This window comes from Sceloporus occidentalis, unplaced genomic scaffold (assembly GCF_023333645.1).
Source record: "Sceloporus occidentalis isolate IW3139 unplaced genomic scaffold, rSceOcc1.0.p SCAF_20, whole genome shotgun sequence".
NCBI lineage: Eukaryota > Metazoa > Chordata > Lepidosauria > Squamata > Phrynosomatidae > Sceloporus > Sceloporus occidentalis.
The window spans coordinates 1,022,104-1,048,511 of NW_028317000.1; the positions used below are offsets into that span (position 1 = coordinate 1,022,104).

The following is a 26,408-nucleotide window of genomic DNA, read 5'->3' on the forward strand; positions in this document are numbered from 1 at the left end:
ATCCTCCAGAATGATGCCAATATCATGGTTTGAATCCACATATCAGTGCCTACAGTCAGCATATAGCTAGCATTTAAAGTATAGGCCCATTTCTTTAGAGAAGAAACATCACTCAATAAAAACCAAATACTGAAATGTATTAAAGTTCCCATAACCAGTTTACCCCTAGCCACAACAGTAGCCCAAAGAAGAACTGTAATAATAATAATAATAATAATAATAATAGGATTTATTTATATGCTGCCCAATCACTGGGAATCCAGGCGGCTTACAACAGAGGGGATAATAGACGGTTCCCTGCCCTCAGGCTTACAATCTAAAAGACAGGACACAAAAGGAGAAGGGAATGGTGAGGGGAGGAGGGGATCAGGTCCAGCATTCTTGTCTCCCTCTAATGCCTGGACTAAGGCAGATGGACCTGAGGGAGGGCTCTTCTTCTTCAGGCTAGCCTTGATGGAGCCGGGCCTGCCTGAAGAACTGTAGCTTCTAGACAAGCATCAATAGGAGCCCAATGTAATGTATGTTTACAATAATCTAGCCTCAGTAATCTAGCCTCAGTCACATATCAACTTAACTGCTAGAAGCCACAGAGACAGAATAAACTTTTAGTCTTAATCAAAATTTGCCAACAAATATGGAAAGCAAAACAATGGCCCACAGATTGGAAACTATCAATATACATTCCTATCTCCAAATAGAGAGACACAAAAGAGTGCAGCAACTAGAGGACCATTGCATCAACTTTGCATGCAAGCAAAGTCATGATTTAAAATTCTGCAGCAGACTCTTACCTTATGGTGCAAGAAATTCCAGATATGCAAGTTGGGTCCAGGAGAGGAAGAGGCACTAGGGATCACACAGCAAACATACAATGGCTAATGGAATGCACTAGGGAATTCCAGAAAAAAATCAGCATATGCTAATAAACTATAGCAAAGCCTTTGACTGCATAGATCACGAAAAACTATGGAGTGATCTTAAAGAAATGGCTGTACTGTTACGTTTAAATATTCTGATTTGTAACCTGATGCTCAGGACAGGAAGCTACTGTCAGAGCACAATACAGAGAGATAGGATGGTTCTCAATCAGAAAGGAGAATCAGACAAGGTTATATTCCACTGCCCTATCTATTCGTAAAATCTATACGTAAAATATCATACGCAGAGCAGGTTTAGACATGGAAGAAGGAGGAGGAAGGAGCAGTAACAATCTAAGATATGAAGATGATAAAATTTGATTAGCAGAAAGTTTCAAAGACTGAAAACGAATACTAAAACAAGTCAGAGAAGAATGTGCCAATGTTGAACATTAAGAATACAAAAATAATGATCACAGAGTAATTAATGAAATTTGATGTAGACAACAAGGAAATTGAATTAGTTAAAAAAAATTTCCATATCTTGGCTCAAACATTGATCAGAATGGGGAATGCAGTCAAGAAATCAGAAGAAGAAGAATAGGATTGGGAAGGGCTGTTATGGAAGAACTAGACAAGATTTTAATGTGCAAAGATATCAAGCTGAATACCAAGGTTAAGATTGGCCAACCATCGTATTTCCTATCTCCACATATGGATGTGAGAGCTGGACAGCGAAGAAAACGGACAGAAATAAAATGAATTCATTTGAGATGTGGTGCTGCTGGAGAAGAGTGGAAGATAATAGAAAGAGAGGAAGACCACACACCAAATGGATAGACAGAATCGAGGAAAACACGGCCCTGAACCTGCAGGACTTGAGCGGAGCTCTTGAGGACCCAGGAGCTTGGAGGTACAGTATCTCATTCATGGGGTCACTATGAGTCAAAGTTGACTCAAAGATAGCTAACAACAAAACAGACTCAATGGGCCCAAACAGATAGGCCAAAATAAAGCTGCTTAGGGTCACTGGAGGTATGCTATTTAAATCATACATTTATTATTATTATTATTATTATTATTATTATTATTATTATTATCCTTTATTTATAAAGCGCTGTAAATTTACACAGCGCTGTACATACAATACATGCATCCTAAGGCCAGAAGCCATGCCAAAGCCATGCTCTAGTCCTAAGGCCTCTTAAGATAATAATAATAATAATAATAATAATAATAATAATAATAATAATAATAATTGTATTCTGCTTTTTCACAAGGAATCAAAGCAGATTCCAACAGTATAAATAAAACATCAAACAGTTTTTAAAAAACTCAAACCCCAACCCTCCCCCCCCCAGTGATAAAAACTGTAATTAACCTATAAAAAAATATTAAACATCAAAAACCATATGTCATTTAAACAGCATACCTCCAAAGTGACCAAAAGCAGCTTTATTTTGGCCTGTCTGTTCAGGCCCAATATTACAAAAAGAAGGATGACAGCTGCAAAGCCCTACCAAAACAAAAAGGCTCACATCCTTTTCAAAGGAAAGACCTGGGCAACTGTTACAACCTGGGCTTCTTAGGCTATGGATCCATAGAGTAGGAGGCATTGACAACATGAGATCTCAATGAGCCTGAAGGGCACCTATCACTGTGTATTGGGTAATGTTTCAAGGGTCTCACAGTGGAGTGCTGAGTGGACTGTCAACTACATCAACTATTTCAGAATGCATTTTATATTTAAATCATGTAAAAACAGTGACAACAAAACACACTGGGTATAAATATCCCCACAAAATCAACGATAAGAAAAGCAATATCAGCTGTGTTGTGCAAGAGAAGGAACCAGACCTTGAAGATGGAATGAATCATTTGGTGAGTCTGAGAAAAGAGCACAAAACAAAAATCAAGAGGCAGATCTAATTAATCAAGTCTGGCTAGTTCACTGGAAAGAGTGTGTTAAACTGCAAAACAGGCAGTTATGAAGGTTTTGTTTGTGCATCTTCAAATTTTCTACTTACATGACAATCCCAAGGTGAACCTATCATGGGTTTTCTTGGCTATATTTGTTTAGAAGGGGTTTGCCTTTGCCTTCCTCTGAGACTGAGGGGGAATACAGACGGGCGACTCCCTGGCACCCATTTTTGCTCTTCATCAGTGCCAACCCCACAGCAAGGCACCGATGCGTACCCCAAAAAGAAGCTGCCTAGAACGGCTTCTTTTTAGGAGCACCATAATGGCGCTCACATGCATTGATTCTGTCACTTCAGGTGAGCGTCATTTGGGTGCACAGACACCCACACGTCGTCACATGCCCCATGGCCATCTGTATCGGGCCTGAGAGAGTGGGATTTGTCCAAGATCACCCAGTGGGTTTCCATGGCTGAGTGGGGATTCAAACCCTGCTCTCCAGAGTCCTAGTCAAATGCTCAAACCACTAAACAATGCTGCTTCTGAGGAATTACAACTCACCCAGTCATGTAGTACTTGGAGATAATAGTCTTTAGAATATGAAGAGCAGGTGTAAAAAGGATTGCGGTGATTAAATTTGCTACTGCAGCCTATCCACTAGTTTCTGGCTAAATGCAGCTAAATGCAGCTCCAGGTTTTGAAGCATTGTACAACTGAACTTGCTCCCAGCTACTGGAAAGGGCCAGGTCTACCAGTAGGAAACCACATCAGCTGGCACATGCTGAGAGCTGGAAACAAACTGCTCAAGAGGAAAACTGTGTGCCACATGGCCTGCCATGTACTCCCAAAGCTACTCTGGAGCATTCGTGTGCACTATCCCATGGCTAGTATTGAAAAAATATTCAAAGGCCTGTCTGGCCAGCTCAGCATTGATACTTTGGGCTACTTCAGTGAATCAGCACTCCCCGTTCTTGTAGTTCCAGTAAGCACAAACAAACAAAAATGAAAAGTGTGAAGGCTTTTTATAGCACAAGTAATAATGTATTAAAATTCAACTCCTTCTGGAACATGGTGGCAATGCCTTGACTGCCAAATATTTCAGCAAACTTCAGCCAGTACATTCAGGGGTGCTGCACCAGAAGAAAGACTGAAGTGAGTTTTACTTTTCAAACTCTTCAAATGCTCCCCTGTGCAAAGCATATCAAACCATCAAAACACCTACAATAAAAAACAGATCCGTATTGTCTATTCTAGTCCCAACCTACTGCATTCCAGATACAGACTGTAATGTCCATAAGTCCCCATTATCTATGATGAGGACACATGAGAATGCAAAATATCTGTTCGACATCTGGTTGGGGAAAGCTGGTCTACTCCAGGTAGCATTGGCTATACCATGGAGGTCTGTCTGGCCACCTGCTGTTTTTAAATTAAGCTGCCAGAGAGGAAATCTCAAACTTTCATCTTCTGTATCTGTCATTGGCTATGAACCTGTCATAGCATAACAACCACAGTCAATTGTAGGCCTCTTAGGGGAGGATATTCAAAAACTATGGTGCCACACACTGAAAACATAAATAATGCATGTATACACAACTAGATGGAAGATCTTTGAATTGGTTAGATTCAACAATAATCTTTGTAAGGAGAAATAACACACTAAAATTAGGAATCACTCACAACCACACATTTATTATTGTTGTTGTTGTTGTTTATATAGCACAAACTTGACAGTTCTCTGCCTTCAGGCTTACTATCTGAAAGTCACACAAGGAAAACTATGGGATGGCAGCGGGAAGGCAGTAAGGCCAAGCATTTGAAAGAAAGAGGGGGTAGAAGCTGGAATGGTTGCTGAAACCACTTGAGTAGTAGACACTTGAGAGTAGGCTGTATAGGCTATACTGTATTTCAGGGGAAAGAACTGGCAAAACTACCCCTGCCAATTCCTTGCTTTAAAAACCCACATGAAATTCATCAGAACCCTGGTTCCCCAGAGATTGTCCACCAAAAGCCTTTACATCCATGTCCTAGTTAATAGCCAGAGGCCTGTACTTTTAGACTGAATTGAGCAGCAATGGTTCCAGGGCAAATGAAATGTTATCTATCCACCCTTAAGCTTTGGAGCCCTGCTACTTTCCTTAGAAATTAAGCCCTGTTCTCGGAACATATGCAGAATCCCTTTCCCACATTACAGTGTATAAAGAAAGAGATGGAGCTAAGAGGTTTTTTAGTAAGTGGTAATGTGCAAAAATTCTAAGACTATGCCTCTTATATTCTACCATTTGTATTTAATTTAATTAAAAATGCTTTGCTGGACACTGTGTGCTTTCTTTTTCCTTCTGAACACAGTTGTGAGGAAACTAGAAACTTTCCCTTCCAATTTCAACTAATTGTGATGGCTAGACCCAGAGTTCTGAGTTCCGAGGGGAAGGGAGACAATATTAAGGAAGGCGAAAGGGATGGCGAAAATAGTCAAACTGACATAGAGGAAACAAGGCAAACAGTGCAAGGACCCAGCAGTGGGAGGCAAAAAAACTTGCACAGGCAGCAAGTAAAAGGGAACCATGGTCTGCGATGTCTCTACACTAATGCACAGAGCATGGGAAATAAGCAAGATGAACTCGAACTCCTAGTACAACAAAGCAAATATGATATAATAGGCATCACTGAAACCTGGTGGGATGAGTCTCATGATTGGAATGTGGAAATAGAGGGGTATAACCTTATTAAGAGAAATAGGCCAAACAGGAAAGGAGGAGGAATAGCACTATATGTCAGAGATATTTACACCAGTGAAGAGATCCTGGACATCAATCATGGAAGCCAGGTGGAGAGCATCTGAATAAGAATCAAAGGGGAGGGAAACAACAAGGATGTTATGGTGGGAGTCTACTACAGACCCCCAAGTCAGACTGAGGAATTGGATGATATCTTTCTAGAACAGATGTCCACACAGTCAGAAAAGAGAGATGTAGTAGTGATGGGCGACTTCAACTATCCTGATATTTGCTGGAAGTCAAACTCAGCAAAATCCTCAAGGTCTAGCAAATTCCTCACTTGCCTCAAAGACAATTTCATGGTCCAAAAGGTGGAAGAGGCAACAAGGGGGTCAGCTATTTTAGATCTGATCCTAACCAACAAGGATGACTTAATGGGGTGCAAGTGGTGGGATCCTTAGGTGGAAGCGACCATGTTCTCCTGGAGTTTGTTATACAATGGAGAGGAGAAGCCAGGCAGAGTCAGACACGCATTCTAGACTTTAGGAGAGCGGATTTCAGTAAACTTAGAGAAGTATTGAGGGCGATTCCATGGTCAGAAATACTAAAAGATAAAGGAGTTCAGGACGGATGGGACTTTCTCAAAAGGGAGATACTGAAGGCACAATTTCAAACAGTTCCAGTGAGAAAGAAAAACGGGAGGTGTCTCAAGAAACCAGGATGGATGACTAAGGAACTTTCAACCGAACTAAGTTTGAAACGGAACATGTATAAGAAATGGAAAAAGGGGGAAATCATGAAAAAGGAATTCAAAGAAATAGCAGGCATGTGTAGGGGTAAAGTCAGAAAAGCTAAAGCGCAGAATGAACTCAGGCTTGCTAGAGAGGTTAAGAACAATAAAAAGGGTTTTTTTGGATATGTCCGCAGCAAGAGGAAGAAGAAGGAAACGGTAGGGCCACTGCGTGGAGAAGATGGCAAAATGCTAACAGGAGATAGAGAAAAGGCAGAATTACTCAACACCTTCTTTGCCTCAGTCTTCTCAGAAAAGGCAAAGGGTGCTCAACCTGAGGATAATGGAGCAGAGGACAGAATAGGGGAATTTCAGCACAGAATAAGTAAAGAGATAGTAGAGGAACACCTTGTTAATCTAAATGAATTTAAGTCTCCGGGACCAGATGAACTCCATCCAAGGGTATTAAAAGAACTGGCAAAAGTAATATCAGAGCCATTGGCAATCATATTTGAAAACTCCTGGAGAACAGGAGAGATCCCAGCAGACTGGAGAAGGGCAAACGTTGTCCCCATCTTCAAAAAGGGGAAAAAAGAGGATCCCAACAATTATCGTCCAGTTAGTCTGACATCAGTTCTAGGAAAGATTCTGGAGCAGATCATTAAACAGAGAGTCTGTGAACATCTAGAAGGCAATGCCATAATCACAAAAAGTCAACATGGGTTTCAGAGAAACAAGTCATGCCAGACAAATCTAATCTCTTTCTTTGACAAAATTACCAGCTTGGTAGATGAAGGGAATGCTGTGGATATAGTATATCTTGATTTCAGTAAGGCCTTTGACAAGGTTTCCCATGACATTCTTGCAAACAAGCTTGTAAAATGTGGGCTAGACAAAGGAACTGTTAAATGGATCTGTAATTGGTTGACCGGCCGAACCCAAAGGGTGCTCAACAATGGCTCCTTTTCATCCTGGAGAGAAGTGACCAGTGGGGTCCCACAGGGCTCTGTCCTGGGCCCAGTGCTGTTCAACATCTTTATCAATGACCTGGATGACAGAATTGGGAGCATACTTATCAAATTTGCAGATGACACCAAATTAGGGGGAATAGCTAATACCCCAGAGGACAGGATCAAGATTCAAAATGACCTGAATAGACTAGAAAGCTGGGCCAAAGCTAACAAAATGAAATTCAACACAGAGAAATGTAAGGTATTGCACTTAGGGCGGAAAAATAAAATGCACAGATATAGGATGGGTGACACCTGGCTGAATGAAACTACGTGTGAAAGGGATCTAGGAGTCCAAGTAGACCACAAGTTGAACATGAGTGAACAGTGTGATGCGGCAGCTAAAAAGGCCAATGCTATTTTAGGCTGCATCAATAGAAGTATAGTGTCTAGATCAAGAGAAGTAATAGTGCCACTGTATTCTGCTTTGGTCAGGCCCCACCTAGAATATTGTGTCCAGTTCTGGGCGCCACAATTCAAAAAGGACATTGAGAAACTGGAGCGTGTCCAAAGGAGGGCGACAAAAATGGTGAAGGGTCTGGAGACCATGCCCTATGAGGAACAATGGATGCAAGCTACAGGAAAAGAGATTCCACCTGAACATTAGGAGGAACTTCCTGACAGTAAGGGCTGTTCGAGAGTGGAATGCACTTCCTCGGAAGGTGATAGAGTCTCCTTCCTTGGAGGTCTTTAAACAGAGGCTGGATGGCCATCTGTCAGGGATGCTTTGATCTGGATTTCCTGCATGGCAGGGGGTTGGACTGGATGGCCCTAGTGGTCTCTTCCAACTCTACGATTCTATGATTCTATGATTCAGAGAAGTAGTGGCCAGCACTGTGTAAAGGTAAAGGTAGTCCCTTGACATGAATGTCTAGTTGTAACCGACTGAAGGAGGTGGTGCTCATCTCTGTTACTAAGCCAAAGAGTCAGCGTTGTCCGAGGACGGCTCTGGTGGTCATGTGGTCATCATGATTGCACTGAACACTGTTACCTTCCCACCAAAGTGGTACCTATTTATCTACTTGTATTTGCATGCTTTTGAACTGCTAGGTTGGCAGAAGCTGGGACTAATGACAGGAGCTCATCCCATCATGCAGCACTTGGTCTCGAATTGCCAACCTTCCAATCTTCTGCTTGTCAGAATTGGTGTCTTAGGCCTGGTACATACCTGCTTGAAGGTCCAGAGTGGCAGCAGCATTTTTTTCTCTGCAGGGAAGCCACAGCCGCCAAACTGCGCAGCTTCCCTGTGGAGGAAAAAGAACCTGCAAAAAGCGGGTTCTTTTTCTGCCACGCCAGTTACATCCGAGCACACCAATCGTGCACTTGTGACGTAACTGGTGCGATGCGACATGCAGACGTTATGTGTCTTGTTATGTCATAATGGCGGTGCCCGTTTACACAGGGCGCCGTCATTATGCCGCTGCCAGTACGTGTTAGGGTTAGGGATCATGCGGTTGCTGCGTGGTCTTGTAACCTTAGCACGGTGCGAGCACAGTGCTTTTGCGCTGTCTGTACAGCGCCTATACCACTAAGCCACCGCATCCCTTCAGCATTGTGTAGTTTTTAAAAAACAATTTTTAAAAAGCCAACTTTCTTTCAAAACAGTCTAAAACAATCCCAAAAGATAGCCTTACAACTGTGGTGCTATTGCAGAGAAAGCCCTGTCATTAGTGTAACAAACCAACCTAAAACCATGGTTAGTGCTCCTGACTTGTGTCATTAACCCACATCACCTGAATTCCCATGATCAGGCTTATCAGTAGCCATGGTTAGTGGAAAACAGATGCAGAATTTGTCCATTGTCCTTTGCAAGCCACACTGGAGAAAAAAGGTCTGAGAGTGCCGATACTGCTAAAGGATGGCTAAGTGGAAATATCTGTGCAAAGATCATGTGGTAAACCAGGGTTTACTGAACGTGGACAAAACTTCTGATGTTGAGGGCTGTAGAGACAATAAAAATAAAGAAGTTCCTATAGCATGTAGGCACATTAGAGGAGAAAGAATGGGATAAGCCATGATTTGTAATGTTGTGTTTGTTTTAGGGTTTTGAACTACCAGAATGTCCCAGTTTTTTCCCCCAAGCTCTGATAAATATGTCATTAATACTACAAATCTTATAATTAACAATACAAATATTGGAAGCAAACTATTCTAAATTAATTTGATCAGTAATCAAAACAAGGCTGGAGTTACAAGGCAAGCTGCTTTTGATCAGGAAAGATATTTGTATCAATATAGGGCGTGGTACAAACTGGCCCCAAAGGGTGGCCTGACGGTGCCTATTTTCCCGCTTGAGGGAAGCCTCAGCCACCAAATGGCATGGCTTCTTACCGGTGGAAAAGGAACCCGCAAAAAACGGGTTCTTTTTTGTTGCCGCGATGGCAGTGTAACAAGTGCGCCACTGGCGCACTCGTTACGTAAGTGCTGTGCGGTGCGGTGCTGACGCTGCCCGGCACTGACATAACAATGGTTGCATCCGTGTATACAGGGCACCACCATTATTACGCCCTCGTCACGTGTGAGGGTTGCGGGGTGTGTGGGCGCTCCACCCCCCGGGCAACCCTCACACGTGACGAAGACGTCACAAAGCCAGGTATGTACTGGACCTATGTCCGAACAGACAAGCCAAAATAAAGCTGCTTTGGGCAACTTTGGAGGCATGCTGTTTAAATGATGCATGCATCCTAAGAGGACTGGAGTGCAGCTTTGACGCAGCTTCTGGCCTCTTAAGATGTGTATGTCATTTGAACAGCATGCCTCCAAAGTTGCCCAAAGCAGCTTTATTTTGGCCTGTCTGTTCAGAGCCATAGACTGATGCAAAAGAAAGCCTAAAGTGACCCGAAGCAGCTTTGTTTTGGCATGTCTGTACAGGCCCTAAGTTTCCAAAGAGACACTTTATCAGAGCAGACATTTCTTAGTAGATTTTTGATAGTGGTTTGTTTTTGTTTTTAACAGTCCCTTACTAGTTTTCTGTACAGAGCACCTACATTATCTGACTGTCATTGATATTCAAATGTGCTATTCAAAATCACAGTCTCCCAACTGGCAGGTGTGTTTTAACCCTTAGCAATGGGAAGATGAGTTTCCCAAGTCATCCTCACTCACCACTTCTGAGCACACTGAGCTTTGTTTTGCCTAAATTAAAGTTCATATAAGCATGTTTATAAAAATGCCTTAGGCAAGGAAAACTTTTGAGGAGTCCACAGTAGCACCTGCAAGCATTTGGATTGCAGTCTGAAAAGGGAATAAGCCACTGTTATTATTGCTCATTATGTATGTAGTGCCATTGGTATGAACAACTGCTCTACAAAAACCACAGGTGCCCCTACTGCTTGAAGTTTACAGTCTCAAATTCAATTTCTATTATACACACTCTGCCTTATTTACATATTCCTATCAGAATATCCCAGGGGTTCCCAGCCAAATTTAGATTAGCATTTTATGCCCTGAGTTAAAAGCTTATTGTTTAAAGTTCAGTTTGGTCACCCGCAGTATTGTATGTAGTTCAGTTTGTGGTTCAGAAATTAGAAGTTAGAAATCTAGAACATAACAAGTCGAGTTTAAAAATGTTAAAGAGGAACAAACTAAAAAAAAATTAAGTATAAAGGTTAAAAAAACAAAATGGTAAGTAATATATTATTATGAATAGAAGTCACATTTGGTGGGGAGGGAGCTAAAGGAATAAATAAAAGAGAAATCCCAAAGAATTAAAGAAGAATGGTTATTGAAATATGAAGAGAAGTAACAGAGAACACAAAGCGGCAAGAATATATTTTCAGTCTAGATAGACTATAATAAAAATGTATAATATTATGTTATGTGTCAACTGTATTTCAATAGGGTCTTTGACTGAGAATGAATCCTTGTGCAATACTGTTTTGTTTGTTTTTAATGACTTTTTCTAATTAATATTATATTGAAAAAAAATTAGAAGTTAGATTTCTTTGTCTTCAAATGTGATATTGCTTTCGTAGGAGGTTCAAACATGAAACAATGTCTTAGAGATGTGGTGTCAATGCACTGTCCATGCCAGAATCTCTAGAGAGCCAGTGTGGTGTAGTGGTTTGAAAGTTGGACTCTGGAGTCCAAGATTCGAATCCTGACTTGGCCATGAAACCCACTGGGTAACCTTTGGTCACACACTCTCAGCCTCACAGGATAGCAATGGCAAACCCCTTCTGAAGAAGCTTGCCAAGAAACCCTTTGATAGGTTCGGTCTATGGTTGCCATAAGTTGGCAACGACTTCAAGGCACACAACAACAACAACCATCAGAATCTCTGCTTCTCTGCTTGAAACACTTCCGCAGCACATACATACACCTAACAATGTACTTCCAAAAGCTTCCCAAGAGAAGCCTTCTTTGTCAGAAACTCATTCTTCCTCTCCAGTTTCTGAAACACTTCATATGTCACTCTTGACCCAAGGGGATCTTCAGCCAGAAGAAGCAGTAAGAGACCAAGAGAAGGGAAAGTGTGGGTGCTTAAAGGGGAGAGGCTATAGTTGTTGCTGTGTGCTGTCAAGCCGTTTCCAGCTTATGGCAACCTAAGGCTCCTTGGGGCTACAGTAAGCTGACTGAAAACCGCAAGGAGTTACACAGACTAACATTATCACACAGGGGATGAGACATCATTGTCCCATCCCTGTCCCATGCTTATCCCATGCTTTTTGCGCGATCGTGGGAAGGACTTTCACACAAAATCGCTCTTACCAGGACATTGTCCCATCCAGAAAGCACAAATGAACTTGATCATGCAAATGGCCGTCTCACTCAATTGTGCTGATCCCAGGAATGTCCCTTGAATGAAGTGGAGTTGTCCCCTCATTTCCTCTAAGTTTGTATTACCAGTAGATCCCCGTAATACAATTCCACTTCATTCACAGGACATCCATGGGAGAGGCGCAGTGTCATGAGAAAGCAATCGCTCTTTTGGATGGGACAATGTGTGACAAAGATAACAAAGGTTCCAGAGCAGCTGGGGCTTTTCTTTGTACCTGCAAAAATTATAATCGGCTGAACCTGGGTCTCTTTTGTCACTGATCCAGAACCTAAAACGCTTGGGTTTTCCCTTCTCCACCATTGTCAACTTCAGTCACCATATCATAGAATCATAGAGCTGGAAGAGACCACAAGGGCCATCCAATCCAACCCCATTCTGCCATGCAGGAACTCTCAGTCATAGCATACCCAACACATGGCCATCCAGCCTCAGTTTAAAGATCTCCAAAGTAGGAGATTCAACTACGCTCCCCTGTCGAATAGCTCTTGCTGTCAAGAAGTTCCTCCTAATGTTTAGGTAGAATCTATTTTCCTGTAGCTTGCATCTATTGTTCTAAGTTCTAGTCTCTGGAGCGGCTGAAAACCAGCTTGCTACATTTTCAATGTGACACCAAATACTGAAAGAGGGTTATCATATCACACCTTGACTGTCTCTTTTCCAGGCTAACCAATTTTCCAGGCTAAACCATCACTTTTCCAGGCTAAACACCAACTTGGCGAGGAAGAAGTCAAGTCCCCTCTGGGGCAGAAGATGATGGAGAAGGGGAAACCCAAGAGTTTGGGTCTTTCTCCCAGTCCTCCTCTCCAAAGCGCTTTCAAGTTAGAGCCAGGATGTGAGTATGTGGCTGCATCCACATTGGAGAAATAACCCAGTTTGACCCCACTTGAAAGGCCATGGTTTCATGTGATGGCATTTGGAGGCACTCTGAACCCAGGTTGCCTTTGAGAGCCCTGCAGTCCAAATAGGTCAGCGGGAGAGAAGCCTGGTGTAGTGGTCTGAGCCTTGGATGGTGACCCTGGAGGCCATGGTTTGAATCCCTGTTCTGCCATGGAAACCCATTGGGTGACCTTAGGCAAGGTGCAGCCTCTCAGCCTCAGCAAAAGCCCAATGGAACAAACCTTGCCAGCCACCTCTTACTGCCGGACTCTTCAGCCAGTCTGACAGTAAGAGCTATTCCACAGGGACGCAGCTAGGATTTTAGGAAGGGGGGGGGGGGTCAGGGACGTAACCAAGGGGGGGGGATCTTGGGGTCCGGACCCCCCCCCTTCCATTAGAAAAATGAATGGTGTGTGCTGCTGCGCCGCCGGACGCAAGCCCCATTATAATGGTGGCCCTCAGTCTGGACCCCCCCCTTCCTAAAATCCTGGCTACGTCCCTGGGGGGGTCCAGACTAAGTGCCATCATTATAATGGGGCTTGAGTGCGGTGGCGCAGCAGCACACACCAGTCATTTTTCTAATGGAAGGGGGGGTCCGAACCCCAAGAACCCCCCCCCCTTGGCTACGTCCCTGTATTCCAGGGTAGAGTACACTCCCCAGAGAGTGGTGGAGTCTCCTTCTTTGGAGGTTTAGAGGCTGGATGGCCATCTGTCAATGGAGATGCTTTGATGGAGGAGGGTTCCTGCATGGCAGAAGGGGGTTGGACTGGATGGCTTTGGGGTGTCTTCTCTCTGTATATGACTATATGGGCTTTATTGCATGGTGCCACAACAAATGGCAAGGCCCAGAATTCCCTTATATGGTGCCCTGGCTATTCAACTTCATCCACACTGGAGACATAACCCGGTTTGGCACCCCTTTCGCTCTCCTGGGGCTCAAGGCTATGGAAATCTGGGAGTTGGAGTGTGTTGTGGGGGTCCAGAGCCCACAGCACACTCCAGCTCCCAGAATTCCATAGCCTTGAGCCCCAGGAGAGTGAAAGGGGTGCCAAACCGGGTTCTGTCTCCAGTGTGGATGCGGCCTCAGGGCGTGTGGGGTTGCAAAGAGGGCCATCACACACACACACACAGAAGCAGGGAGGGTGGAGGCCTGAGAAGAAGGCGAGGAAGACCCAGGGGAGGGAAAGCGAAGGAGGAGGAGGAGGAGGAGTGGCAGGGGAGCAGGCGTCCTCCTTTCCCCGGACGCGCCTCTGTGGGGAAAGGGAGAGAGGGGAGGCGGAGGGGCTGCTTACCAGCTGGAGGCAGGCGAATCCGACCAGGGTGCAGCGCCCGTTGCATCTGCCCATGGTGCCCTCGGGGCCCCTCCTGGCTTCTGCCTGGCCCTCTCTTGCCGCCGCCCGGAAAGGAGCAGGAGGAGGACCTCACTGGCGGGGCGCGGCAGGGATGGAGCCGGCCATCGGAACTAGACTCCAGGCTCCTCTCCTCCTCCTCCTCCTCCTCCTCTCCCGCTTTTCCCTTTCCTTCCTTTCTTTCTCTCCTCCAGTCCCTCCCTCCCTCCTTCCTTTTGTCTCCCTCTGGCCTCCGCAGGCAGCTCTGGAAAGCCTTGCCTGGCGGCCAAAAGCTGAGAGGCCCCTTCCCCAGAGGGACCCCCCCCCCCGGCTCCAGGGCAAAGGAAAGGAGGGAGGAGCGGAGGGGGCTGCCTCTCCTCCTCAGGGCCTCCTTCCTTCTCCCTCCGAAGAGGAGGGTCGCCCCTCAGTCAGGCCCTGGAGAAGGAGGAGTGGCCGAGGAGGGCAGCCCTGGCCCTGGCTCCAGAAAGAGAGAGGGAGGGAGGGAGGAAGGAGGGAAGGAAGGAAGGAGGGAGGGAGGGAGGAGGGAGGGAAGGAAGGAAGGAAGGAAGGAAGGAAGGAAGGAAGGAGAGAGGGAGGGAGGGAGGGAGGAGGGAAGGAGGGAGGGAGGGAGGGAGGAAGGAGGGAAGGAAGGAAGGAGGGAGGGAGGAAGGAAGGAAGGAAGGAAGGAAGGAGGGAGGGAGGAAGGAGGGAAGGAAGGAAGGAGGGAGGGAAGGAAGGAGGGAGGGAGGGAGGAAGGAAGGAAGGAAAGAAGGAAGGAAGGAGGGAGGGAAGGAAGGAAGGAGGGAGGGAGGAAGGAAGGAGGGAAGGAAGGAGGGAGGGAGGGAGGGAGGGAGGAAGGAAGGAGGGAGGGAGGAAGGAAGGAAGGAAAGAAGGAAGGAAGGAGGGAGGGAGGAAGGAGGGAAGGAAGGAAGGAGGGAGGGAGGGAAGGAAGGAAGGAAGGAAGGAAGGAAGGAAGGAAGGAGGGAGGGAGGGAAGGAAGGAGGGAGGGAGGGTGGGAAGGAAGGATGGAAGGAAGGACGGAGGGAAGGAAGGAAGGAAAGAAGGAAGGAAGGAAGGAAGGAGGGAGGGAAGGAAGGAAGGAGGGAGGGAAGGAAGGAAGGAGGGAGGGAAGGAGGGAGGGAAGGAAGGAGGGAAGGAAGGAAGGAGGGAGGGTGGGAAGGAAGGAGGGAGGGAAGGAAGGAAGGAGGGAGGGAAGGAAGGAGGGAGGGCAGGAAGGAGGGAGGGAAGGAAGGAAGGAGGGAAGGAAGGAGGGAGGGAGGGAGGGAAGGAAGGAAGGAGGGAAGGAAGGAGGGAGGGAAGGAGGGAGGGAGGGAAGGAAGGAAGGAGGGAAGGAGGGGAGCCGAAAGAGGAGTGACCCCCCCACTTCTCCTCAGAGACCTCCATTTGGGCAGAAAAGGCCCTCTTCCCTTGGAAGTGCCTCCAGGGAGAGGGGGAACAGGCAGCACACAGGACTGGGCCCCACTTCCTTGTTTTTAATTTCAAATTTCAATTTAAAAAAATTCAAATTTGAAATTTATGAAATTCTGGAAACCTTTTGGAAATTTCCCTCCACAGCCGGACATTGTCCCCGAACCTTCCCTGCCGTGTTTGTGTCACTGCATTTAGGCTGTGCGTCGTGTGACATTGAAGGTATCCTTTGAACTCTGCTAGTTGTTTGACGTCATGTCGGCGTGACGTTGCGGTAGACAGGAATTGCCACTTACGAGTAACGATACCACAGTAATAATAATATTTCTGTTTCTCCCACCTCTCCCTACAGATTGAGGAAGGCTACAGGAAAAGGTATAAAGATGCCTATCATAAACCACAATTGCACACTCGCCAATCCCCACCAACACCAAAGCAATCACAATGAAATACAAATTGCGTGGTTAAAATGAGTGTAATAATAGTCGTAAAAGAATTAAAAAGCAGGCAGACGGAGAAGAGGAACTATAAGCGGTTTAACAAAATGAAAACTATACCTTCCAAATACAATAGCATACGCATAATCTAAATGTATACACATAGACACAGTGAAGCTTTAGTTAAAAATGTGATGTCGGGTGTCACCCGGTGTGGTCCGCACCTCCAGCGCTTCCTCAGGGATGCCACTGCTCCATCTCCGCCTCACTTCCCTCCTTTGGTCCAGAATATGGAGCCCTTTCCGGACACAATGGCTGCCTCCACACTGGAGAAATAATGCGGTTCAAACCACTTTAATTATCCTGGCTCCATGCTATGGAATTCTGGGAATGGTAGTTGGTTGAGGCACCAGAGCGGAGCAAGGGAGAGCCTTCTCAGTGGCTACTCCTACTCACTGGAATCCACTTCCACAGCAGGCTAGTCTGGCCCCCCTCCCTGCAGCAACAGTTTTATTCAGGCAGGCCCACCACTATTCCTTATGGCCATCCACTCAGGTGTTTATCACACGGAGGTTTTTGCAGCTCAGATCCGGGGTGACTCCTGGTTCAGCTATGCGAATACACGTTATAACGTGAATGTTTTATCACACCTGGATGCCCTTCCGTTGCCCTTCCGAATCAAGGGAGAACCGAATCCAAGGCAAGTCACGTGATGCGGATTCATGCAAAGTGGAGTGAGTGCAGATTGTGTTACCACACCGGTGCATACCATATGGATTCAACAATTCGAATCGGGACCCTTGCACATGCTCACTGGGGGTCTCAACACATTGTGCCCTTGTACGTTTCTGGGGTGAAAAGGGGCACAAGTTCTTGTTCCCTGTTTTGCAAAATTGCGTGATTGTGTGAATATTTGCCTTGTGAATATTTCTGTGTCTTCTTCATCTCCCTTTTTTATTTTCCCATCCATTTCAGCAATTTCAACACACACATAGATAGATAGACATACATATCTGTATATTCACATACACACGTGTATGTGTTAATTGTTTTAATGTTTGAAATTGTATGTTTTATTTTTGTATTTTATTGTTACTGTTGGGCTGTAATCCCGCCTCGATCCACCTGGGAGAGGCAGGAATTATTATTATTATTATTATTATTATTATTATTATATTCCCAAAAAATGAGTTGCCCTGAAAGTTGCCCTGAAAGTGAAAGGACCACCGGAAGAAAATGGGGGGAAATTGCAGCACTGCATCATGGGAAATTTGCAACCCGGGGGGTTTGCAGTAGTGTCCCAGAGCAGAAGCAAAGTTGCATTCCACACCAGACCAATTTGGAGTGAAATCGAAGTGAGATTGGAAGCGAATTCTGTGAATTCACTTTTTCCAAATTCATCAAAATGAGGAGTCGCTTTGGATTCACTGCGAAAGCGCCACAGAAGGAGCTCCCATAGAAAGGAATCGTGTCTGATAACACATTCACCTTTTTGCGTGAATTCGCATTGTTGGATCTGAGCTGCAAAAAGCTGCAAAAACCTCCATGTGATAAACACTTCAGTTTATAGGTTTTGCTTCTGGACATCTGAAGTGCTTCTGCTGCTCTTTTCCTATTAAATATTTCTACAGGCCTTCTCCTTGTGAGCCCTCATTTGAATTTGGGATGGGGACACTTAATAGGAAAATTATTTGGGTATCTCTTAACAGAATAAAGGTAGGCAGATGTAAAATTTGACTTAGGTTTATCCATGAAAGTGCACTGAAAGAATGGATACTTGTGCCATAATATAGCCATTATGACCATTTTTATTACACAGGGAGCAAAGAATATTACATTTTTAAAATACGACACTGTAAATAGATGAAGACAAGTCACAAATGAAAAGAAACAAGTCTTTACCTCCACATGTGATGCTCTTGTTTAAATAGAAAGTGCATCCTGTAAATAGTGACCCCTTCATCCACTAAAATTTAGGAAAATAGATTGTATGAAATCAATCCAGGAGGAACATTGCTGAAGGGATGAGAGATGGTCAATTTGTTGCTAAATAAGAGTATACTGACTAACTATTCAAGATACAATTCTCCTTTATTCTTTAGTCAGTTCCTTAATATTATGTAATGAAATGACATTTAAAAAAAGAAGAGCCTTTTGGGGAACTAGAGTCTCCAAAGTATAGTCCAAATCTCATCCGATGTCTAAGCAATACTTTCTATTATTTTTATTGCAGCTGTTAAGAAATGGTAAGAAGCCATTTTCAAAGTTGAAAATGATAAAATTTATTTGGATTGTTACCACAAGTACATCTACTGGAGTAAAGGATTAATATAAATTGAAGAAGTAGTTGGAAATAAACATTTTGGCCACTGCACTTTTGAATAAATTGAAGGCATGTTGACGCATTGCATTAAAAAGATAGCAATGTAGCCTAACCTCTCCTCCAAAACACCTTTTGTAGAGCCACTGTCTCCTTGAGAGCTTGTTGAGGAAAGTATCTCCCACTGTAACTAAAGATTTAGCACCAAATGTGATTCCATATTTAGCCTTAAATTGCAATACATCTGAGAGTCTTCTCAGAATTAAAGATTTCTATGTAAAACATGGCTTATAGATCAAGAATGGGGGCATGTACTGTGTCATCAGGGAGAAAGGCTGTGTTTCCTTCTTACATATTGCTCTGGGAAAACTATTTCAAGGGAAACATAAACATGGTTTGTTTTTTACCTTCAGTTTCTATTCATGCAACAAGGTAGTTTCTTTATCTTATTGCTTCTTTATATATATATTATATATCTATCTCTGAATTTTCTTTGTGATTTTACTCACTTGTAACAAAAGGTCAGACTATATAAACATAATGAGAGGAAATGTGAACGATCAAACATCGGACAAGAGATTCAGTATAAATTGCACTGTGGAGCGGAGGAGAGAACAACTGAAAATTAATGGATGTGTGCAGTTAGGCTTGCCATATCCCGCCTGGGGGCGGGACTTTCACGGTTTGGGGTGGGTCCACACGGTCCCGCCCCGGTTTGGCCCCGCCCCCGGGACACCCCCCTCCCAGCGAGGGCCTGGAGGCTGGGGCTTGGGAGAAGCTCTCCACAGGCCCCTTTGGAGGCCTTGGAAGAGGCTCCGCAATCGCGGAGCAGTCCTCCAAGGCCTCTGGGGCTTGGGAGAAGCTCTCCCCAGGCCCCTTTGGAGGCCCTGGAAGCAGCTCCGTGATCGCGGAGCAGTCCTCCAAGGCCTCTGGGGCCTGGGAGAAGCTCTCCCCAGGCCCCTTTGGAGGCCCTGGAAGAGGCTCCGCGATCGCGGAGCAGTCCTCCAAGGCCTCTGGGGCTTGGGAGAAGCTCTCCCCAGGCCCCTTTGGAGGCCCTGGAAGCGGCTCCGCGGTCGGAGCTCTGGCTGTGGGGTCCTCCAAGGCCTCTGCGAGGCCGAGGAGGAGGCTGCTTGCCACCGTGGCGATGGTCGTGATGACAGGCGGCCCCCATGCTCCTTCCCGGCCTGGGAGCAGCCCGAGGCTTCCTCCCAAGCCGGGAAGGAGAAGGAGGACAAGGTTCAAAAATGTAGGACCTTTTTTTTTTAATTTCCTGGCCAGGAAATTAAAAAAAAAAAGGTCCTACATTTTTGGACCTTGTCCTACATTTGTCCCGGTTTGGAGGTCCTCAGCTATGGCAACCCTATGTGCAGTACTATATGTAAATGTTTAAAACTGCTTTCAATTTAAGAGTTTGTTTAGTTATCATAGGGCCCAAATAGACAGGCCAAAATAAAGCTGCTTTGGGTCACTTTGGATGTATGCTGTTTAAATGATGCATGCGTCCTAAGAGTCCAAAAGCTGCACCAAAGCTATGCTCCAGTCCTTTGGCGCAGCTTCTGGCCTCTTAAGACGCGCGTGTCATTTAAACAGCATACCTCCATAGTGACCTGAAGCAGCTTTATTTTGGCCTGTCTGTTCAGGCCCACAGTTCATTCACCACTGTTTTAATATTTCTATAAAGACATGGGAGTCCCACTTTATTGGATAGTTCAGATGAGAACTCTGTACTCAGGACAAGAGGCCACTGTTAGAACAGAATATGGAGGAACAAAATGGTTCCCAAATGGCAAAGAGGTCAGACAAGGCAGCATTTTATCACCCAACTATATAACTATCCCACAGAAAACATCATATGAAGAGCAAGGCTAGACTTGGAGAAGGAGTAAACATAGGAGGAAGGAACATCAACACTCTATTACTAACAAAAAAAGACTTGGAACAATGACTAAGGAAGTTCAAGGAAGAAAGTGCAAAGGCAGGCTTGCTACTGAACAAACATAATGACCCTGGAGGATAAACATGAATTCAACCTAGACAAAAAGGAAATCGAAATAGTTAAAAATTTCTCGTACTTTGGATCAAACATTGATCAGAATGGACACTGCAGCTAAGAAATAAGAAGACTAGGAATGGGAAGGGCAGTGATGAAAGAACTAGGCAAGATCTTAAAGGAGCAAAGATGTACAGCTGAGCACTAAAGTTAGAATCATTCAAGCCATGGAATTCCCCATCACTATGTACGAATGTGAGAGCTGGACAGTGAAAAAAGTGGATACAGTATAAAGTTGATAATCATTGGAGAAGTGGAGCTGGGTCAGAGTGCTGAGGATACTGTGAACAGCCAAAATGACAAATAAATGTAACCTTGAACAGATCAAGCCTGAAATGCAGATCAAGCGCTAGAAGCGAAGATTATAAAACTGAAGTTGTACTTTGGGCACATTATGAGAAGGCAGAACTCATTGGAAAAGACAATAAAGCTAGGAAAGGTGGAGGGTAGTAGGGAGGAAGACCACCTGCAAGATGGCTAGACTCAATTATGGAGGTCACAAGTATGAATCTATGGAATTTATCACATGGGAGGAATTTCTCTTAATTTCGAATGAAAAGAAAGTGGGGCCAGAACGCATTTACATGAATTCACTAGTTCAGGGAATTTTTGTGAATTCGAATTGCGTTCAAAGTGACTTCCCATTGCCCGAAAATAGCTTCCCATTGCCCGAAATTGCATGTGGTCACCTCTCACACAATAACGTGAAACCCCATGATTGCGTTCAGACTGACTTCCCATTGCCCGAAATTGTGTGTGGTACTCTATCATGCAATAACTTTAAACCCCATAATTGCATTCAGATTGCCATTGGATAATATGTACTTCCAATTTCCTTTGTCTGATAACGTCCTATAAGACCTAAGGAGAGGAATGAGTGGAAGAGAGGGGTTTTTTGAGATGTCTTATCAACAAGGTCACCATGCATGGAGGTTGGCTCTAGGGCAGTTAGCAACAACAACAAATGGACCTGAACTCAGTTTGGGGGAACAGAAGGGATAGTAAAACAAATATCTAATTCAACAACATTTTGATAATTCTGGAACATCTCAAAAGGTATAGTTTTTGTGCAAGCATTGCAACTTTCCAGCTACTTTCAAATGGCATTTTCATGTGCTACAATGGTAAGGTGTTCCAATTTTTTCCACACATGCACACACATTTCATAAATCTCCATATCCATTTTATCTGCAAGGTTATTTTTTTCATTCTCCTGTGAAATATTTAGGTTTACTAGTACTTGAAAACTGTTCTGCCTGAACTTCCTTTCTTCCACATCCCAACACCCAATGCCACATGGTCTCATGCCACATATAAAGTGCTAGCTGCCTACTATCTTCCTCACATCTCCCTTCCCAGCTTCCTTTTGACTCACAACACAAATTTAGTGCCATGTACTGCTGGGCTTGAGGGGTAGGTTTTTGAAGACACATTTGGTCATTGATGATCTGAAACATGAATTCCCAAATTTAGGAGATTTTAAGTCCATTTTATGTTCTTGTAAATGCTGAACAGGGCGCCAGCCTATGTTTTTAGTTACTTTTGAGAAATAGGTAAGTTACTTTGCAAGCTCTGATTCTACCTAACAGAAACAGAATAAAAGTTAAGTATCATAAAATATTGAAAAACCAAGTCTGTTGTCATTGAAAAAAATGGAAAGATGTGTATCTGAAAAAATTGCCACTCTTTTTTTGGAAAAATGACTAATTATGGCGCTCCATCTCCAAGGCTGTGTGTATCGTGTCCTCTGTGTGTATCCCTCTGCTGCTCTATTTGCTCGGCCTGCACTAGATTTTTTTTAAGGAGAAAATATTTACAATAGTCAAACATTTTTAAATATTTTAAAAATTACCAGGTGGAATGACTGATTTATTAGGAAACAGCACACTTTTGCTTCTTTGTTAGCTACCTTTTGGGCTAACACTTTCTTGAATCCCATAGAATATTGTGTCCAGTTCTGGGCACCACAATTCAAAAAGGACATTGAGCAACTGGAGCCATGTGTCCAAAGGAGGGCGACTAAAATGGTGAAAGGTCAGGAAACCGTGCCCTATGAGGAACGCCTTAGGGAGCTGGGTATGTTTAGCCTGGAGAAAAGAAGGTTAAGAGGTGATATGATAGCCCTGTTTAAATATTTGAAGGGATGTCATATTGAGGAGGGGGCAAGCTTGTTTTCTGCTGCTCCAGAGACTAGGACCTGGAGCAATGGATGCAAGCTGCAGGAAAAGAGATTCCACCTCAACAGTAGGAGGAATTTCCTGACAGTAAGGGCTGTTCGACAGTGGAACACACTTCCTAGGAGTGTAGTGGAGTCTCCCTCCTTGGAGGTCTTCAAATGGAGGCTGGATGGCCATCTGTAGGGGATGCTTTGATCTGGATTTCCTGCACGGCAGGGGGTTAGACTGGATGGCCCTTGCGGTCTCTTCCAACTCTATGATTCTATGATTCTATGCATGCTGGACTTAGGTATATAACTATGTAAGTGACCTCTGATGCTGGAAAAGGAGAAATATACCAACTTGAGGATTCTCAATTTTACCTATACTGTGCATTCCTACAACTGCATGTCCTAAAATGCCTCAAATAGCAAGCAACAAAGGGCCCTTTACTATCTCAAAGATTACTGAAGTAGAGGAAGTATGAGCCCAAGACCACATTGGGCCACAGGCCTTTCTTGTGGTCTCCAAACCCCTTCACCTTCTCCACCCCCACTCTCATCCCCAAATATTTAAAAAATATTGAAGGGTAGTGATGCCCTCCAGTGCCATAGTACACTACCTAGAATGCCTGAACCCTTTAAAGCAAACCCTCCCTGAACCCACAAACCTACCTCAAAAAATTCAAATTGGTTCTAAATTTGAGCCTGAAGTAGACTCCTAGCTACCTTCAGATTCATGCTTAACAGTCCTGTGGTCCTCTGCAAAAATTGGCCCTGCTGCCATTTCCATTCCAAACCTTGGACTCAACGTTGTAGGATGGAGACTAGCATGTATGTCAAATAGAAATAAAATAGAAAGTGGTAGTAATAGTAGTGGCAATACTAAGAAGTTAAGTCTTATGTTTGTATAAAATTATGATCATAAAACTCTGGCCCATGGAGGAATGCCTCATGCCAGCCAAAGACTGGGGCATCTCCATTTTCCCCTCTCTATCCCCCCCAATATGCATGCCCCTTATCTTTCACTTTAGGAAGGTCAATGTGTGGTATATTCTTTTTGGGTTTTTTGGGCTATGTGGCCATGTTCTAGCAGAGTTTCTGTCTGATGGTTTGCCAGCATCTATGGCTGGCATCTTCAGAGAATGTGTGGTATGTTGTGTGGTGAAACCCTCTCCAGATATCTCTAATCAGAAACAGCCGTGAAAAACTTCCCTCATTTTCCTTCTTTCTGGCAGAAATTGCCTTCTGGATGAAACATCACAGACCCAGATATCAACTGTAGGGTCATTAGCAATAACAGGAATAATTAAATAACTGCAAACTGATTCATAGATACACACTTCGTTATTTCTTACACACATGTTGGTATATACAAGCCACCAGCTATGCATTCATTCATTTGGTTTTGAGCCTACTCCTCTAGCAAAATCTGGCTCAAACCAGCTTACAGTATAAGTTAAAACAAAACGGCTAACAACAATGTGTAATACGGAAGTTTTTAAAGCCTTGAATCCTCAATCAAATAAAACTTTGACTCATTAATGTAAAACATTGATGTAAGAAGGTCCTGGCCTGTTATAGACTGCCAAAATAAAGCTGCTTCGGGTCTCTTTGGAGGTATGCTATTTAAATGATGCATGGGTCCTAAGAGTCCGGAGGTTGCACCAAAGCCACACTCCATTCCTAAGCACTGGAGTGCAGCTTTGGTGCAGCTTCTGGATTCTTAAGATGCATGCATCATTTAAACAGCATACCTCCAAAGAGACCCGAAGCAGCTTTATTTTGGCAATCTGTAACAGGCCATAGAGTCTCTAACTCACGCCCTTTTTTTCTGCACCTTTAAAGGCATGAGAGATTGAGATTGATTTCTCCTTTATCAATGAATTTCCCAGGCAGGTCATGCACTGGGGAATTCTGAGAAAAGTGGCTAAGTTCTTCTTTTCCACTGTTAAAATGTGTAAGACCATGCTATCTGCACTTGTGTAACGATTAGCTCTGCCTAATGGCTTTTAACATCCTGACTGTTTTTATAGATGCTGATTAATATTTTATATCTCATACTATGCATCATTTTGGTTCATGTGTTAATAACAAATGTGGTATTAAATTACACACACACGCATATCTGTATACATCAAGAACTCATACAAGTATTTATCTTTGTTATTATCATGCTGCTTTTAAACAATATATTTATAAAATGTATTACATGTTTTAAATGATATGTTTTATAGAGCTGTTTTAATATGTTTATATACTTAATGTGTTGCCTAACAACAACAACAACAATAGAATATTTATTTATAGCCCGCCCAGTCACAAGGAACCTGGGCAGGTTACAACAATAAAAATACATAGAAAATACAATACAGTTAAAAATTAGTCCCTTCCCAACCCCCCATCCCAATACTAATGATCTGTAGACTGTAATAAAAGGTTGTTGTTGATTAATAATTCATACAACACGTGTTACATAAGCAGCACCTCCATCTCCCATCCTTTTATCCCAGCCAAGGTAAAAGCTGAAGCCCTGTTTAAATAGGATGTTCTCTGCCTGCCAGTGAAAACAGTAGTGAGGGGAACAAGTGAACTTTAATAATAATAACAACAACAAAAACAACAACAACAATAATAACAATAATAAATTAATTAATTTATATCCTGCCTCTCTGTCAGAGACAACCGGGGTGGCTAACAAAATTAAAACTTTATACAAAATCCTTCTCTCAAGGAGATCAGTAACACATGAGCAACCACTGAGAAGGTTGTCTCTCCTATGCCCTCAGGAGATGATCCTGGGAAAGCGGTGGTGAAAGAGTTAAAATGGCTTAGACGCTGCAGTACTTTGGAGAGTTCACTCTAACAGCCTTATAGCACCCTCGGTATTTGGATCCACATTTAGTCTTGAAACAGACAGTCAAAAAGCACTGGCTTCAGGTTGCATGGGGGGGGGGGGTGGCATTTAGATACCTTTGGAGCAAGCTCCAAAGTAGCCAGAAGCTACGCCAAGCCTGCACCAACCCAGAAAAGCCGGGACAACTAAATCCGCTATGCTGGTGGCCAGATTTGGGAATACAGCAGCGGCCTACTCTGGAAGCAGGCCTGTGCAGTCGTCGCATTCCTGGCGTAATCCTTTTGGCCTGTCTGTTTCAGGCCTAAGTCTTCACTGAAAACCAGTCTGGAAAGTTAAACTCATGAGTAACATTGATTTCAATAAGACCTCAGTGTAACTAAGGCCTGGTACATACTAGTACTATGTACCGGCCTGGGGCCGAAATTAGGGCCTAGGAGAGTGGAGCGTCCGCATGCTCCTGAGCCCTCCCACACTGTTCAGGCGCCATCTTGGTGTGTACGCATTCAGACGGCACACACGCCAATGATGTGCCTTGTGTGCTGCGTCCAAACGGCATGGTGCACGAGGGGTGTCATCATGGCACCCATTCTGTAGTGCAAAAAGAAGCCTCTTTTTGGGGCTTCTTTTTCACTATGTGCAGGCCACGCCATGTGGTTGCCGTGGCCTGCTTCCGTGGCCCCTTTCTGTCTGTCTGTCGAGCCCCTAAGTCTGGATCTAAGCCACTGGCAATGTATTGTGTTTTATTTTCTATACTGCCATTCGCTGTCTTACGGATCCTGATAGATGGAGAAGTATGCAAATGTTTTCAACATACAAATAAAGGCTATTCATTGTTCATTTGTACAGTGCAGAGAGTAGAATGAGTGCAATTGTCTATGCACTGGGTTTGGTTTCAATGGGTGTGTATGTTTGCATGTGTGAGTAGCTTTGCATTTTTCATAAACTG

General features: G+C 44.0%; 1 protein-coding gene across 5 annotated transcripts in view; it reads right to left on the reverse strand.

Moving 5' to 3' along the window:
- Positions 1-14,395, reverse strand: part of LOC149301697 (sodium/potassium-transporting ATPase subunit beta-1-interacting protein 1) — a 67,976-nt gene extending 53,581 nt beyond the window's left edge. For all 5 annotated transcript variants that reach the window (XR_016272181.1, XM_089483850.1, XM_089483848.1 and 2 more), the window contains exon 1: positions 14,180-14,395. Coding sequence is in view for 4 of the 5 variants with exons in the window: in XM_089483850.1 (XP_089339976.1) it covers positions 14,180-14,233 (54 nt within the window). In the remaining variant the exon portion in view is untranslated. The remainder of the gene's footprint in view (positions 1-14,179) is intronic.
- Between the last annotated feature and the right edge of the window lie 12,013 nt (positions 14,396-26,408).